Here is a 17,658-nt window from a genome sequence, read left to right on the forward strand (position 1 = left end):
TCGCCACTGAAAAACAAGAGCCCAAGAGCAGCAGAACTCAGACTAGTCCCACGTGTCCTCCTGACTGCGATTTTACCTTCTCCCGAGCCAGTCTTGTCTCAGCTGTTAAGATGAGAATAATGCTTCCTCTACTTACCCACGGGATCAGCGTGAGAGCCCAGTGACACGCTGTATAGAACGTGCTGCAGGAGCGCTGTGCAGACAGCAGCTGGGGTCAGTTAGCGCATGGAGGTGAAAAGAGCTCAGACAGGGCCCCCAACTCTTGGCCCTAGGGCGAAGGTGGCTTTTATTTCCTCTCTTGGGGAAGGGGAGGGGAGCTTTTCCAGGCACATCAGCCTAGGGAAGGGGTGGGTGTGCGCCCCCAGAGGACGGGGCTGGGAGAGCCGGATGACCAATCAGAAGGGCTCGTCCTTGTCCACTTCCTGGCACTTGGCCGCAGGGTGTGCGCAAGGCAGTCGCCCCCCTTGGGGTGGACGCAGGCACAAGGAGGTATCTGCTGGTGCTCACGGGAGGGAGGGAGGGCAGGTGCCCTGAGTGAGGGAGCAGAGGGCTGGGGCGTCCGGCCCCACGCTGGATGCCTGCCCGGTATGGTAACTTTCACAAGGCCTGGCTGGGCTGACTCTTCTCCTGAAAAGGGCCCAAGGGCCCACAGGCAATGCTCGGTCCGCTGGCTGGGCCTTTAAATGTCCATCTCAAACTGTGACTCTTCACCTGGGGAGAGAAGGGACAGAGGCCAGGTGAACAATGGGCACATGGTCTGGCTGACGTTGTACAGGTCAGGGAAAGACCCTGTTTTTTTTCATCCTGTTTCCTACAAGAGGAGCAGAGGCCAGGTTTATGCTGCCAAGGAGAGTGGATGGAGAGCAGGCCTAGACTAGGAATTCCTGGAATCACGGGCCGGAAGGTTCCGCGTCCAGTTGTGCTCTCTTTCTCAATACCAAAACGAGGAGCAGAGACCAGGTTTCCCCACAGGGCAGAACAGTCCTGAATTTTCTATAAGTTTCATTATTTTTTATGAAGATGAATGGTTACTCGTGATTTTATAGAAAAACTTCATTGAAAAATATTCCTTACACATAAAACTTTTCTGAGCATTTGTCTGAGCATTTTTGGTTTAGAAAACAGTACCTAACCTACAGGTATGCATGCAATAGCCCACGGAGTAGCCCGACTCCGTAGCAAAGCAGTTGTTTGGGTAATCCAGCCTGCGCCACCCTCCCCCTGCTCTTTGCACAAAGATTTCCACGTAATTCATGCTGCAGTAGATTTTCTTTTTAAGGGAACTGCCTCTATTCATGGTCTCCCAGGCAGGGCTGCTCCAAAGTTCCATACAGCAAGATGCCGGCTCTGGCCCACAACTGGCTGTTTCTCCTGGTTGTATTTGCATAAATACGTGGGCTGAGAGCAGGAGCGTGGGCTTCTTATATCCAGTTAAGCAGTAGGAAAGCTATGTCCCGCCCCCTCCCTCCCCACCCCATCATGACAACGGTGTGCAGCTACTCAGCCATTATCTTGGGTTAAGAGCAGTCCATCCGGGGCCCCGCTGGGCTGACCTTGCATTTGTTAGGGTCAGAGCAGCTCTGGAAATGGGGAGGGTATGCAAGCGGGGCGGAGGGCAGCCTTCAGGCAGTGACTCAACAATTTCGGGTGTTGACTGGCTCCACCCTAAACATCCAGTCACTGGGTTAAGGCAGAGAGTGGAGGAGGGAGGCACAGCGCAGTGACCACGTGACTCTCGCCATCCTTTAACAAAGGGCAGGTAACCATGCTGACTATGGCCTCTGTCATGTTGCTCTCTGACTGTGACATCTGTCATGTTGCCCTCATACCGACACTCACCTCCCCCTGCCATTGCCCTCTGGGTCTGAAAGGCAAGGTGCTATAGCTTGAATGTGTCCCCCAAATTTCATGTGTTAGAAAGTTAACCCCCAAATTCACAAGTTGACTGGAGGTAGGGGCCTTTGAGGGGTAACGAGGATTATATAAGGTCACCAGAGTAGGGACCCTGCAATGGGACTGGTGGTTTTATAAGAAGAGAAAGAGAAGCTGGGAGCAGTGGCTCACGCCTGTAATCCTAGCACTCTGGAAGCCTGAGGTGGGAGGATCTCTTGAGGTCAAGAGTTCCAGACCAGCCTGAGCAAGAACGAGACCCCATCTCTAAAGAAAACATTAACAGAAAAACTAAGCCGGGCATGGTGGCGCATGCCTGAAGTCCCAGCTAGTCGGGAGGCTGAGGCAGGAGGATTAGTTGAGCCCAGGAGTTTGAGGTTGCTGTGAGCTATGATGACGCCACTGCACTCTAGCCAGGGCAACAGAGTGAGACTCTGTCTCAAAAAAAAAAAAAAAAAAAAGAAAGAAAAAAAGAAAAAGAAAAGAAGAGAAAGAGAAAGACTTGAGCTGGAACATGCACTCTCGCCCTCTGCCACATCACGATGCAGCAAGGAGGCCTTCACCAGATCCAGGCGCCCTTGGACTTCCCAGCCTCTAGAACAAACAAAAATGAACTTCTTTTCTTTATAAATTATCCAGTCTCAGGTATTCAGTTATAGCAGCAGAAAAATGGACTAAGACAGAAAAATTGGTACCGAGAAGTAGGGCTGTTGCTAATAATGTATACCTGAAAATGGGGAAGTGGCTTTGGAACCGGGTAGTGGGTAGAGGCCAGTTAAGAAGTGAATGCTGGAAAAAGCTTGTACTGCTGTAACGATGCTTCAAGGGAGAGAGGCTGGTGAGGGCTCAGAAGAAAAGACTAGGGAAGCCTGAAAGTTCTTAGAGATTGCTTACACGGTCGTGACCAGAGGCAGATAGAAAAGCGGACAGAAGAGGCCGTGCTGATGTGGCCTCACGTGGAAACGAGGGCTGTCTTACTGGAAACTGGAGGGAAGGGCCAAGCTGCTACCCAGCCGCAAAGCCCACAGCTGTGCTGTGCTCACGCCCTGGGGCTCCGTGGAGGCCGTGAGAGTAAGGAGCCGGGATAGCGGGTGGAAGGCATTTCTTAGCAGCAAAGCTTTCAAGATGCTGCATGTTTACATCTGGCTGCTTACAGTGAGATTTGGGAGCAAACTGTAACTTCTTACTTAGGACTAAAAGGGAAAGAGAGTGGAAAAATTTGGAAAATTCGCACGCTAGCCATGTAAAAAGTGAACAATCGTGTTCCGGTTTCGTGCTGATGGAAGGGTATCAGAGGCTATTCAGCAGGAGAAAGAAGGAGCCTGCAGGCATCTCATGGATCTCTGAGGCTGTCCTTGCTCACAGGCCTAGGGGGGGCGGCATGGTTTTAGGTGGACTGGCTGGAGGCCCCCTCTACAGGATCACTGCCCAGGGCCACCTCGGTACTCCGTCTGCTTCCTGCATGTCTGCTCCCCAAATTCCAGCACAGTGCTCCCCGGCAGCCCCAGCTGTGGCTCAGATGGTCCCAGGGGCAGCTCGACCTTCTGCTCTGGAAGGCACCAGCAGTAAGCCTTGGCATCCACGTGGTGCTAATTCTGCAGGTGTGCAGAACGCCAGAGCAATAGAGGCATGGTAGCCTCCACCCAGATTTCAATGGGTATATGGAACAGCCTAGGAGGAGACTTACTGCAGGGGTAGAGCCCCCAGAGACAGCCCCAGCAGGGTAATGCCTAGTGGAGCCATGGGAGTGGCACTGCCTCCAAGATCCCAGAACGGCAGAACCTCCAGCACTCGGCTCCAGCCTGGGAGAGCTGCAGGCACCGGACTCCAAACACGAAGAACTGAAGTGTGGGCTGAGCCCAGGGGGGCCATGGGGCTGGGGCTGCCCAAGGACTTGGGCTCAATCCCTGCCCAGGATGTGGGAAATCGAATCAAAGGAGATTTCTCTCCAGCTTTAAGACTTAATGTAGTTTTCCTTGTTGGGTTTCGGACTTGGGTGGAGCCTGTTATTCCTTTCTTTTTGCCTGTATCTCCCTTTTGGAATGGGAATGTCTACCCTGTGCCTGTCCCATCACTGTGTGTTTTAAAGTAGATGACTTTACTTTCTAGGCTCATGGCTGGAGGGGACTTTACCTCGAGTCTCACCCATATCTGACTCAGATGAGACTCTGGACTTTGAACTTCCGAGTGGGGGCTGGAATGAGTTACGACTTAGGGGTTATAGGCATGGAATGAATGAATTTGTATGTCAGGACATGAGTTTTGGGGGGTCGGGGTGGAATGCTATGGTTTGAATGTTTGTCCTCTTTGAAATTTATGTTGAAACGTAATCCCCAGTGTAACAGTATTATGAGGTGTGGCCTTTAAGAGGTGACTGGGTCATGACCTCTCTGCCCTCATGAATGGATTGAGCCATTCACAGATTAAGGGGTTATCACAGAGTGTTACAAAAAGCCTGTCTGGTTCTCTCCCGTGTGCCCCTGTCACCCTGTGACGCCTTCTGCAGCATTACGACGCAGCATGAGGCCCTCGCTGGAATCTAAGCAGACAGATGCAGGCAGCAGGCCCTTGGACTTCCCAGCCTCGAGAACTATAAGAAACAAACTGCTTTCCGTTATAAATCACCCAGTCTCAGGTAGTCAGTTATAGCAACAGAAAAGAGACTGAGACCCAGGCAACTGCTGCCTTAGACGTGAGGTTCCCAAGGTGATTATGAATCACGTCCTGCAGGCCCCGGGTAGCCGGATTCTGCTGCTGTCAGCAGGGCAAGCCCAGCTGAGGTCCCAGCTGGTTCCCGCCTGGGCCTGGGGTGCTGCCCGGGGTGCAGGGCCAGAGGGTTCCACCCTGACTAAGGTTTTCTGGAAGTGCTTAGGCTGCAGCCTCCTGCGACAGGGCGCTCAGACGCTCTAAGCCAGCCAGGATGCCACAAAGAGAGCATTCACAGGCACTGCTGCCGGGTGGCTGCTCTGAACACTTGGGAGGTGGGGACACCGAGAAGGACCTAGCTGTCAAACTTGCAGAGACAACTGGCCGCACTGTTTCTACCTGTCTCCGTAAAGATCCAGCAGGGGACGAACTCCCTGACAGGAGCCGTCCTGGATGTATTTCTTGTCTTGTAGACGTGCGTTTTCCTAGAGGGCAAGTACAGTGTGTCTTTGATAAGTTGTCCCTTGCACCACGAATGTCATGGGTGTGTTCCAGGTGGTGATGCTACAGGGACAATCACACAGAGGCGCAAGCTTGTGAAAGTTGCTGTCGCAGCCACTGAAATTTCAAACAAGCTCACCACTAACCACAGTCCCTGGCGGGGCCAAACCACCTTTCCTGGGGTTCTGGGGCTCCTTTCAGGAGGAAAGTTGGTACCAACGAAGAGTTCCACCTCCCCACTCCTGCTCCAGCCCTCCAGACTCTGAGCTGCCCCATAGAGGGTGGGGCAAAGTCACCATCATTCCCCCTCCCCAGAATTCCCCCCGGCGGCGGGACCAGGGGGGTCTCATACAACCCCCTTCCCGAGCGAGAGCCTGGCCACTCACCGCCCGCCCGCTTGTCTTCCGGGCTGTTTCGCAGGTGGTTGTGGCTGGCTTCCATGGGGGGCTCTTCACTGGTAGGGCTGGTGACCCCGGGAATGGTGGGCAGATCCCTCGGGGGTGTTTTGGTCACAGGTGAGTTCCGACACTCCATCAGGAATTTCCGGTCGTAGATGATCCTGGTACCTGGAAGGGCAACGGGGAGGTTGGTAAAGGCACCTTGAAGCCCCTGCCTGCGAGTTTTTCCATTTCTTTGCGGCGTGGCTGCAGCAGAAGCAGCAGGTTCTCTGGTAAAAGGCAGACGGGGGAGGAGCGAGGCTTACTCAGGGGCCTGGCTGCAGCCCAGGACTCTGCTGCCTCCAAACCACCCTCACTCCCCTTCACACGGGGTGCTCTGATGGACGGGGCCACGGGCCACCAGACTGCACCAGCATCTTCTCAGAACCCCACGCACCCTGAGCTCTGTCCCTAAAGCCCCTCAGCTCACTCACCCATCACTGCCTGTTGTGAATTACCCACAACGATCATATCTCACAGCGCAGAAAGTGCATTTCTATTCATTATGCAGTCTCGTCCTTACAGTAATCCTGTAGGGTGCCCAGAATAGTTTCTTGTTGAGTTTTTATTAATATTAATAATTATTTTATTAATAATTTAGCAACAGGGTCTTGCTCTGTCACCCAGGCTGGAGTGCAGTGGTGCGATCATGGCTCACTGCAGCCTCGAACTCCTGGGCTCAAATGATCCTCCTCCTGCCTCAGCCTCCCGAGTAGCTGGGACTACAGGCACGTGCCACTGTGCCCAGCTAATTTTTGTATTCCTTGTAGAGACAGGGTCTTGCTATGTTGCTCAGGCTGGTCTCACCCTCTTGGCATCAAGTGATCCTCCTGCCTCAGCCTCCCAAAGCCCTGGGATTACAGGCTTGAGCCACAGCGCCCAGTCCCGAATAGGTATCTTCAACCTCATTTTACAAACGAGCAAACTGAAAATTAAGTGACTCACCTGCACTAGTAAAAATGAGAACTTTTCCTGCCTGGGCTTTGTAGAAAGGAGTGAGGGGGAGATGAGTGGGCTCTGCCTGCCCCCACAAAAGGCTCCCCACTGAGCCTAGCTAGAGGCCCCCAGAGGGTCTGTGCCAATGAGTCAGGGCGCCCTGCATCTCCTTTTGCAAGAGCTCGCACTGCCTAGGGTGAGGACCTGTCTTACGGAATTATTCACTATCCTAAAACCACACCCAGGACCATCCCATGTGCTGAGTGATACCCTCTATGTATAAGGGAGTTGTTTCTCAACGTATGAGACCCAAGATCCTTGTGGGAGAGCCACTTGATTCATCAAACGACAGGGAACAGTGAGAAGGTTATTCTTGTTCGGTCCTTATTTAATCCCGAGCTCCTCTAAAGCAGCAGTAGGTCCTGGTCAACTAACATCTCTAGGACATCTGAGCGCTCCCTTCTCAGCAGAGTAGGCCCCGGGCTGGAAGCCTTCAGCAGACAATGGAATCCAGGCAGCACTGGCTGTTGTCATTGTATTTCTTTTTATAGCTACTTTCTATTTATGGCAAATGAATCCGGTTTTCCATATGTAGTAGTGACATTAGGTTTCCTTTTAATATATAATGATATATTGCCTATGTAATATACTATTTATTAAGTATAATACTATAAATTAAACTTAAAAGGCGATACAAAGAAATACTAAATATCTGTACATGCAGAATGCGAGCAGGGTAATAACTTGCAGACGGCCAGGGTTTAAGGGCTCCAGGAACGCCCTTCCTCACCAACAGCCCTGGAGTTGTTCCCTCATCGAAGGGCTATAATGAGTGGCATTAGAACGGCTGAGGTTCTGTTTTTTTTTTTCACATTTTACTTTTTCTAATTTTTAAGGATACATAATCGTTGCACACACTGAGATTCCTTTCTCGATGGCCAGCACTGGACTCTGTAAAGCCCTGGAGAGGAATCCATTTGCATCCCGATACCTGAGCGTGAGTTAATGAAACAGGGCTGCTTGCGGCGCGGCAGGCCTGGGATGCTGAAAAGGGAGTGGACTGGCGAGAGACACCCAAACAGACTCCGGTCTGGCCCTGGCCCCTGTAGGCAGGCACTGGTCTTGCTCCTCTGTCCCCTTGCCCAAGAGGCAGTGACGCTGAAGTTGACAGTCCTGCACGTCGCCCAGCGAGCTGCAGTTCACAGCTCAGGCTCTTAGGGGCAGGGGCGTGAAGGGACCAGGCTGCACTCTGGGCTCTGTGCACAATGAGTTGTGTGACCTGTGCACATCAGTCCCTGCGCATGTACACACACACACACACACACACACACACCCCCACTCTGGGCCCCAGCCTCCTCTTCTGTGCCATAAAGAGCTGTGCACCTTCCAGGCCGCAGTGCCCATGAGCCCAGTAGACTACAAACGGAGAACAGCAGGGTAGGGGATGGGGTAGGAGGAGGAAAAAAATTTCCAATTCTCTCTCTCTCTTTTTTTTTGGGGGGGGGACAGAGTCTCACTGTGTTGCCCGGGCTACAGTGCCGTGGCGTCATCCTAGCTCACGGCAACCTCAAACTCCTGGGCTCAAGCGATCCTTCTGCCTCAGCCTCCCGAGTAGCTGGGACTACAGGCAAGCGCCACCATGCCCGGCTAATTTTTTCTATATATATTTTTAGTTGTCTGATTAATTTCTTTCTATTTTTAGTAGAGACGGGGTCTTGCTCTTGCTCAGGCTGGTCTCGAACTCCTGAGCTCAAACGATCCACCCGCCTCGGTCTCCCAGAGTGCTAGGATTACAGGTGTGAGCCACCGCGCCCAGCCTCTCTCTCTCTTTTTAAAGTGACCCAGATTTACTTTGGTTTTGGAAGCTAGAAGGGGCATTCCTCCACCCTGCAGGGGTTAGGGCTGTACAATCTTCCCGGAAACAGTGACTTCAGGGCCCAGGCCATGGGGGTGGAGGCTCAGTGGATGGGTGGTAGGATGTCCTGGCTGTAGAGATGGGACTACTTTTCTCTGTTGTTTCTTCATCTTCAAGACTAGAGGGCTAGGTGAGGTGGCTCGCACCTATAATCCCAGCACTTTGGGAGGCCGAGGAGGGAGGATCCCTTGAGCCCAGGAGTTTGAGGTTGCAGGTTGTAGTGAGCTATGAGCTGCACTCTAGCCCGGGCAACAGAAGGAGACACGGTCTCAAAAAACAAACACAAAAACAAAAAAACCTCAGCAAGAGTCTCCCCTCTTTTTGCTTTCCCCCCAACTTGATTAGTTCACCCAGAGTAGGGAACGGATCCTGTTCAAATGAAACCTAAGATAGGAGTTCAAGATGCAACAGTCTTCAAACAGCCTGGGTTGCTTCCCTTTTGGGGCTGCCACCTAAGAGGCAGCAGCCAAAATGAAGTGCCATCCTTTTGTGACTTCTGTCTGAACCGAGAACTGCCAAAGGCATTTCAATGCACCTTCCCACGCTTGCAGGAAGATTACGTCTTCCTCTCTTTCCCACAAGCAGAGCGACAAGAACAACGTTTGATCCATGCCCATCTGAAAGGATGATGACTTTCAGGTTGTGCGAGGACACTAGAAAGGTCAGCAGATTGGCAAAGCAGTCCAGGTTTACAGGAAGAAAAATACATCATCTAGTCTACGGCCACGCCACCCTGAACGTGCCCGATCTCGTCTGATCTCGGCAGCTAAGCAGGGTCGGGCCTGGTTGGTACTCGGACGGGGAGAATATGTCATCTACACTGGATGGTGCAGCGGGACAAGGCTAATGGTACAACCGTCCCTGTGAGCAATCACCCCACAGGGTGGTCATCGCTGCACTGAAACTGGACAAAGACTGCAAAAAGATCCTTGAATTGGCCGGCGCGGTGGCTCACGCCTGTAATCCTAGCTCTCTGGGAGGCCGAGGCGGGAGGATTGTTTGAGCTCAGGAGTTCGAGACCAGCCTGAGCAAGAGCGAGACCCCGTCTCTACTAAAAATACAAAGAAATTAATCGGACAACTAAAAATATATAGAAAAAATTAGCCAGGCATGGTGGCGCATGCCTGTACTCCCAGCTACTCGGGAGGCTGAGGCAGGAGGATTGCTTGAGCCCAGGAGTTTGAGGTTGCTGTGAGCTTGGATGACCACACGGCACTCTAGCCTGGGCAACACAGTGAGACTCTGTCTCAAAAAAAAAAAAAGATCCTTGAACGGAAAGCCAAATCTCGCCAAGTGGGAAAGGAAAAGAGCAAATACAAGGAAGAAACAACTGAGAAGATACAGCAATAAAGTAATCTTATATATTATACAACTTTCATTAAAAACTGCCAAAATGGGGGGAAAAAACTACAACCAGGGGTGGCAACCCCCTGGAGAACCCCTTCAAAGGTCGCTAGCCCTCAGTGATTTTTTTAAAAAATTGATAAAATACACATAACATAAAATCTACCACCTTAACCATCGTAGGGTACAGTTCAGCAGCGTTAGGGACATTCTCAGTGTTGTGCAACGACCACCACCATCCACCTCCAGAACTTTCTATACGCACTAAACAGTAACTCCCATCTCCCCCTCCCTCTAGCCTCTGGCAACCCCTGTTCTGCTTTCTACACATGTGAAATCACACAGCGTCTGTCAGAATCTCCTTCCTGATACTCCACCGTATGCCTGCGCCACATTCGGTTTACCCGTTCATCTGACTGTGGACGCCAGGGTTGCTTCCACCTTTTGGCTACTATGGATGCTGCTGCCATGAATGTGGGTGTCTGAATACCTCTGCGAGACCCTGCTTTCAATTCTTTGGGGGTGTATGGGGGTATATACCCAGAAATGGCCCCAGCGACTTTTAAATCATTGATCGCACTTAAAAGAGAGAAAGGAAGAGCCTCGGTGCCCTTTGTCCTGTGGCTGGGGCACTTACTTAAAAATACAAATCCCCATTTGAACTAAGAAAGAGTCCACAAACAGAATGCCAGCAGACGTGGCACGATCCCCGGCCCGCCCCCCCCATCAGTGTATTTCAGCTGGGGGAGGGAAGCCGCTGGGAGTAAACAGCGCTCAGAAAGTCAGCTGACACCGCCTCAAGCCTGGAAGGAACCACGAAGCCACCTGACTCAGCCAGGGTCAACAAGGAACAGGAGCTGGAGGTTGATGCAACAGAAGTGAGTCTCCCACGGAAGCTGCTGTTGCCTTTTAACCCTTTCTCCTCCCATCGCTTCGTGGGATCCACCACTGTCTCAGTTAACAGTGATCTGGAAACTCCCCTAAGCCTCCCGTAAGTGAGGCAGACTTAACAGAACACGAGTCCCATGTTGTCAGAACTACGAACCCTTGGCTGCAAACGCTGCCGCAGAGCTCCCGGAGCCAGGGACTCGCCCGTGCAGAAGGTCAGGAAGTGCAAAAGGGGGTGAGAGGTGGGATCTTGGCACCCCCGCAAGGCTGCCGGTCAGGTGTGGGCTGGCAGACACCTCGCCTGCGTGTGCGCGCGTGTGTGTGTGTGTGTGTGTGTGTGTGTGTGTGTGTGTGTGTGTGGCGGGGCAGGGAGCCTATTTCCTCACCAGGCCTGTCTCAGAGCTCTCTCTAGGGAAAATGATCCGCCTCCTCTAGGTCACACAAACAAGAGCATGAAGTGCTTTTGAGGATCTAGGTGACTTCCAGATGGCAAAGCCATGACATTTTCTCCTGCTCTCCTCTCAAAACTCAGGCCAAACACCAAGAAGGAGACACAGAAACACACTACAACTGGGATGCAGGTAGGGCTCCAACTGTTACCCCAAATCACACTAAAGACAGAAAGTGGGCCAGGAGCGGTGGCTCACACCTGTCATCCTAGTACTCTGGGAGGCCGAGGCAGGAGGATTGCTTGAGGTCAGGAGTTCGAGACCAGCCTGAGCAAGAGTGAGATCCCCTTCTCTACTAAAAATAGAAAAATTAGCTGGGTGTCGTGGTGTGCACCTGTAGTCCCCGCTACTTGGGAGGCTGAGGCAGGAGGATCACTTGGGCCCAGGAGTTTGAGGTTGCTGTGAGCTAGGCTGATGCCACAGCTCTCTACTCAGCGTAACAGAGTGAGATTCTGTCTCCAAAAAAAAAAGAAGACAGAAATTTTCCTGAATTGTAAAAGATGGGACTACAGGTATGCATCACGATGCCCAGCTACTTTTTCTATTTTTTGTAGATACAGGGTCTTGCTTTGTTGCTCAGGCTGTTCTCGAACTCCTGGCCTCAAGCGATCCTCCCACCTCCACCTTCCAGAGTGCTAGGATTACAGGCATGAACCATGGCGCCCAGCCTTACATTTTTTACAATATAAAACTATAGTCAGGATACAGAGACATTAAACAATCAAATAAGTAAAGACACAGGATCGGAATCTCCTTTTCTAGTAAGTCAAGTTAAAATGCCTTGGCTGGAGCTAAGTAGGCTCCTCCTTCCCTCCACACAGAAAAAGCTCAGGGATCTCTGCTGGGCTGGAGATGCCTGTGACACTTGTCCAAGCTGGTGTGCGCTGCTGTCACCTGAAAGGTCTACGCTGGACTTGAACTCCCAGGCACGAACTGTACTCAAGTACAGGAAGCTGACTACATCCAGGGACAAAGGTGTTAACCCTCACCCACACATCTGGCAAGGTTGGCTCAATCCTACTCGTTTTGAGTAGATGCGCTGGTCTCACTGACTTACTCAGTGAACCCCTCCTTTGGACCAACAGCATGCTAGATGCCAGGGATGCAGGGGGCAGTTAGATGCAGTGACAGCTCCCTTGATCTTGCACACTCACAATTCAACAGGAAGTAAAGGAATGATTACAGGTCCAAGTGCATGAGGTCCACAAACAGAGGCAAACATGGGGACCATAGAGGGACAGAGATTCCAAGCTCTGCATCCTCCTGCTTCCAGCCAGGCTGACCCTAAAACCCTGGCCCAGAAAAACATTCATCTCACCCCGATTCTGCTCGGCCCAAAGGGCAGGCGGAGGCTGACCCACACTGCAGAAACTGGAGATGCAGTGTGAGAACCCAGAACCCTGCCTCCCAGCAGGGCAGGGGGAGAACAGAGGATTCCCCCCTTCCCATGCCTCAAACCATCTGTGTAGCCAGGATCGAGCCCCGGTTGGGTGCTGGCAGCAGAGTTCAAGTTTTGGCCTTGAACTACCTGCGGGGAATAACTGAGGTTATTTCTATTTATTTTCCAAGATGCTTTGTTTTAATTATGACAGAGGTTATTTCTAACTGAAAGCCTTTTGAAACCCAGCTCTCTCATTTGCTAGCTCTCATGACTCTACACAAGTTATCACTTAAGCTCTTTGTGCCTTATCACTTAAGCTCTTTGTGCCTCAATTTCCGCTTCTGCAGAATGGGGATGATGACGATGGTGAAGGTGCCAACTTCATGGGGGTTGCTGTGTGGATTAGAACAGTGGCTGACACAACGGGAGACAGGTACAAACACCAGCTATTGTCACAACCAGCATGGGTCTGGGTGACATATTTCACCATTTACTCAGTCCCCTCCATACCAGGAGCAAATGAGGAGGAGGGAAGCAACCCTGGGGGTTACATGGTGAGGGCCTCCTCCATCCTTTCCAAGGCCACAGAAACTGAGAACTTCGGCATTTTGGTAGCCAGCGTCTTCTGGAACTTTAAACTCCAGATGTGCACCGAATATAGGAACAGTATTTTTTGCTGGAGGCATGCTTTCTGCTGATGACAGTTTGCTTTGAATGTACAAAACGATACAAGCATGCCCCTAGGGTCTAGTTTCCTCACCTGTAAAACAAGGGTGTTGCAGTAAGTTCATTCAAACTATTTTTAAAGCACCAACCATGTGCCATTTATTTTTAGGATTTCCTGGTTGGCAGGCACTCAATGTACAAATAGCCTGGCGCTCGGAGGCCTCCAACCTCTATTCCCAGTGTCACTCCTCGGCTATTAGAGCGGGTAATAACAAAATCCACACCTCATAGGCATGTTGTGAATATTAAATAATGAACGTCAAAGATTTTTGTATGCAAATAAAGTATGGCATCTATATAACTGCCAGTAAAGAGAAAACCACTTGGCAGAGCACACACAACCTGAGGAAAATGTCACAGGCCAGGAACAGGAAGCTTCTTGGAGGCTGACGAGCATTTATATTTGTACCTTCTGCATGTGTAGTGCATGAATGAGCGCTTGGATTTTCAGGCAAGGTGGATACAGCAATCACTGCGGCCATCTGTCGTCCCCTCTTCTCTGTGCTCAGAGCCTGACATGCCAGGTCTTAATTAGCCCCCTACAATCCCCCACGAGGGGCGCCTCAACTTGCAGAAGAGAAAACTGAGGCTCAGAAAGGCTGTCCCTTGCAGGCGGCCAGAGGCAGACCCAGTCTGTCTTGACTTTGATCCTAAATGCCACCCACTGTTTAAAAGTAATTAGCTGCCATCATTCAGCTAACACCCTCGGATGGAAAAATTAAAGGGGTCTTCAGACTTTTGGATATCTTTCCAGAACAGGATGTTCCCGGCCCGGAGTTCTTCCCCATCTCCCCGCAGTGCCCACACTCTGCTGCTGGATGTGCCTTCTGTAAACTGAGCCGGGCTCGTTCCTCACTTTCCCCTGGGGTTCCCGGGGCAGAAGCATTCCTCCCCTGAGCGGGGACGTGTGGCTTAGCAAGAGTACAGGGATGGAATTTCCTAGAACTGCTGCTCTCATTCCAGGGAGAGAGAGAGCATTTCATAAACAGGGTCAGGGAAGGTTTGAATGCTCGTGTTCAGACATAAGCCAGCAGCCAGTGAACAAGATACTCTGACCATCTGAAATCCAGTTCTGACCAGCAGCTCTCTGTCAACCTGGAGTCAAATGTACAGACATGCCGGGGTCTACGGGGCAGGGGGGGGGCCCTCTTCCCTCTCTCCTGGACACACACACCAGGCAGGAACAGCAGCAGGGTCTGGGTGGCTTTTCTTGCTGGACAATCTATGTAGCAAGCAGGACTGACCTACTAGGGGGAAGAATCTTGGTGACAGCAGCGGAGTGTGCTCAATCCAAGATTTGCCTTCACCGCTGGCCCACGAGCTCTGCAAAGAGAAGCAAGATCTCCACATTTCTCAGGGGCCAGGAATCTTAGAAAGCTACTCGATACCAAATGAGGGACCATTCAGTGGCAAAGGGCCCTTCTAACTAGCCTCTCCCTTAGGGACCCTGACACGTGAGGGAATAGATCAGCTTATTTGAAAATTAGCTTTTACAGAGACTTTTAGAACAAAATAGCTGAGATAATTCTAACTGATGGACAAGCTCCTTCCCCTTCCCTCACCTCCTCCCCAACACTTCAAAATGTACCCAGCGCAGTGTAGGGTTAAAGTATCCCTGAAATTCATTACCAACAGGCAACGCCCGTTACAAACAGCAGCAACTGCTGTCCCAGTCGGAAAGGGGAGTGGCCCTGTTATGGGCTGAAATGCATCCCCTCAAGCTCGTGAGCTGGTGCCAAACCCCTAGGACCTCAGAATGTAACTGTATTTGGAGATAAGGTGTCTGAAGGGATGATCAAGTTAAAACGAGGCCGTTAGGGTGGGGCCCCAACCCCAATCTGGCCCGTGTCCTTAAGAGAAGAGATTTGGACGCAGACACCCAGAGAGAAAACCACGTGCAGACACAGGGAGATGGCGGCCATCTGCAGGCCAAGGAGAAGGGCCTGCAGGACCCTCTGGACCCTGACCTTGCACTTCCAGCCTCCGGAACTGAGAGAGAATAAATTTTGTTCTTTAAGCCACCGAGTCTGCAGCATTTTGTTAAGGCAGCTGTAGCAAAGGCTGCCCACTTTCCCCTTCTATCCTGAAGAGCGGAAGAGACAAATCTATCTACACGCACCCACACTCTAACCCTTAAAGCAAGAGACCGGGTTCTTCACCCCACACCGTCCACTTCCAAACCTAAGGGAGCGCTGAGCCCGACTGCACCCTCTGCTATTCTCACTCCTACCCCGTTTTGGACCCCTGGGCACGGAAACTGGACTCCACTCTTGCTAGTACTCCAGAAAAGTCAAGGATGCCCACGTGGCTGTGCTGGGTGGGCAGGGCAGGTGTGAGCTGCTCTGAAGAGGGTTCCCAAAGCCCGGCCTGCAGGAGGTTTGGAGGGCGAAGTGGAGGAGTTCTGGGTGGAGGTTAGTGAGGCAGGCTCGACACAGCGTGGAACAGACTGCCCAGGGGCCTGGCATCGTGGCCATCTGCATGGTTGGCCCTGCGGCGCTGGACACGAGGCCTTGAAAACAGGGCATGGGAGGCATGAGTCAGAGTGTTTTCGGGAAGGCCTCCTCTGTTCCTAAACCAGCAGCTGATTCACAGGCTTGTGATCCTGGCCAGCTTCTACACCTGGACCTGCTCTGCCGGCCACACGTCAGGATGGGCAGCAAGTTCCCTCAAAGAACTTGAGGCTTGGCCTTGGTGGAAGATTGAAAACGTGGTCCCCATATCTCCTCCCATCCCTGTTTGCACAGGCAGCATCTCTCCTTCTGGGGCAGTTAGTTATTCCCTCTCTCCTTGAACCTGGGCTGGCCCTGTGGCTTGCTTCAACCCAATAGAATGCTTCATAACAATATTATGGGACTTCTGAGCCTAGGCCTTACGTGGCCTTGGAAACTCCAAGTAAATAAATAAGCTCAGGGTACACTACTGAATGATCTGAATGCTGTGAGACCAAGAGGACAGAGAGAGCTCCCAGGCTTCCAGCTGGTCCCAGCAGTGCCCCACACATGTAGCTAAGACCACCTTGGACCTTCTAGTCCAGGGCAGCCCAGCTGCTGACTGTACGCGGCCGTATGACCAGCTCAGGCAAGATCAGCAAGGAATGCCCAACAAAGAATGGACAGGAATAATAAACTGTTAAGTTACTCAGTTTTGGGATGACTTGTTATCCGGCAATAGCTAACCAATACAGACGTTTTCACCAGGACAAGGGTCCCTGGCCAGCTGGGAAGCCCTGATACTCTGGGCCTAGTATCTGAGTTATCTCAATGAGCTTTCATGGGCATAACCATTAGGTAACAGGAAACCCATGTCCTTGGGCACCCAAATGCCAGTGGGCAGAAGCTACTACTCTGGCCTAGTTGGCAATGCCGGGTGCAAACAGGGAACTAAGGAGCATCAGTCAGTGTCTGTGACCTTGACCCCAATACTGATGTGTTCAGTTTAAGAAAAAGTCATTTATACTCCCTGCTCAATAATATCAGGAAAATTAATATCAGTAATACTGTTATCTGTAATACAAATGCTCCTTGACTTTTTTTTTTTTTTTTTTTGAGACAAGAGTCTCACTCTCTTGCCTGGGCTAGAGTGCCGTGGCATCAGCCTAGCTCATAGCAACCTCAAACTCCTGGGCTCGAGCAATCCTCCTGCCTCAGCCTCCAGAGTAGCTGGGACTATAGGCATGTGGCACCATACCCAGCTAATTTTTTCCTATATATTTTTAGTTGTCCAGCTATCTGTTTTTTTAGTAGAGACGAGGGTCTTGCTCTTGCTCAGGCTGGTCTCGAACTACTGAGCTGGAGCGATCCTCCTGCCTCCCAGAGTGCCAAGATTACAGGTGTGAGCCACCATGCCCAGCCACTCCTTGACTTATGATGGGGCCACATCTCAATAAACCCATCAGAAGTTGAAAATATTTAAGTCGGAAATGCATTTAATACAACTAAGCTACTGAACATCACAGCCTAGCCTAGCATCCTAACCATACTCAGAACACTTATGTGAATATTAGCCTACATTTGGGCAAAGCCTTCTGGCAACACAGTGCACGGCGGAGTATGGGTTGTTCACTTTGTGATCAAGTGGCTGCCTGGGAGCCGCGGCTCACCTCTGCCGCCCAGCTAGCCTGGAAACAGATCGAAATCCAAAAAGTATAGTTTCTACTGACTGAATGTGTACTGCTCTTACACCATCAAAAAGCCGAAAAATTATAAGTCAACCAACTAACTGTAAGTGGGAAAGTTCAGTGAAAGTTTCTTCCCCTAGGACATTCTGAGATAGACAAATACAATTCGGAGCGGCTGGGTGCAGCGGCTCATGCCTGTAATCCCAGCACTTCGGGAGGCCAAGGTGGGAGGACAGCTTAAGGCCAGGAGCTCAAGATCAGCCTGTGGGCTGAGCGCGGTGGCTCACGCCTGTAATCCTAGCTCTCTGGGAGGCCGAGGCGGGCGGATTGTTTGAGCTTAGGAGTTCGAAACCAGCCTGAGCAAGAGCAAGACCCCGTCTCTACTAAAAATAGAAAGAAATTAATTGGACAACTAAAAATATATAGAA

General features: G+C 51.4%; 1 protein-coding gene and 1 pseudogene across 1 annotated transcript in view; one reads left to right on the forward strand and one right to left on the reverse strand.

Annotated features, from left to right (window-relative positions):
• Window positions 1-260: 260 nt before the first annotated feature.
• EIF4EBP1 (eukaryotic translation initiation factor 4E binding protein 1) overlaps window positions 261-17,658 on the reverse strand; it is a 20,736-nt gene continuing 3,338 nt past the window's right edge. Inside the window, exons 2-3 of the mRNA XM_012651093.1 lie at window positions 5,424-5,603; window positions 261-711 (exon numbers count right to left, since the gene is read on the reverse strand). Coding sequence (XP_012506547.1) covers window positions 680-711; window positions 5,424-5,603 — 212 coding nt within the window. The 3' untranslated portion in view covers window positions 261-679. The remainder of the gene's footprint in view (window positions 712-5,423; window positions 5,604-17,658) is intronic.
• Window positions 8,797-9,675, forward strand: LOC105815839 (annotated as a pseudogene).

Source organism: Propithecus coquereli, unplaced genomic scaffold (genome assembly GCF_000956105.1).
Source record: "Propithecus coquereli isolate 6110/MARCELLA unplaced genomic scaffold, Pcoq_1.0 Scaffold349, whole genome shotgun sequence".
Taxonomy (NCBI): Eukaryota; Metazoa; Chordata; class Mammalia; order Primates; family Indriidae; genus Propithecus; species Propithecus coquereli.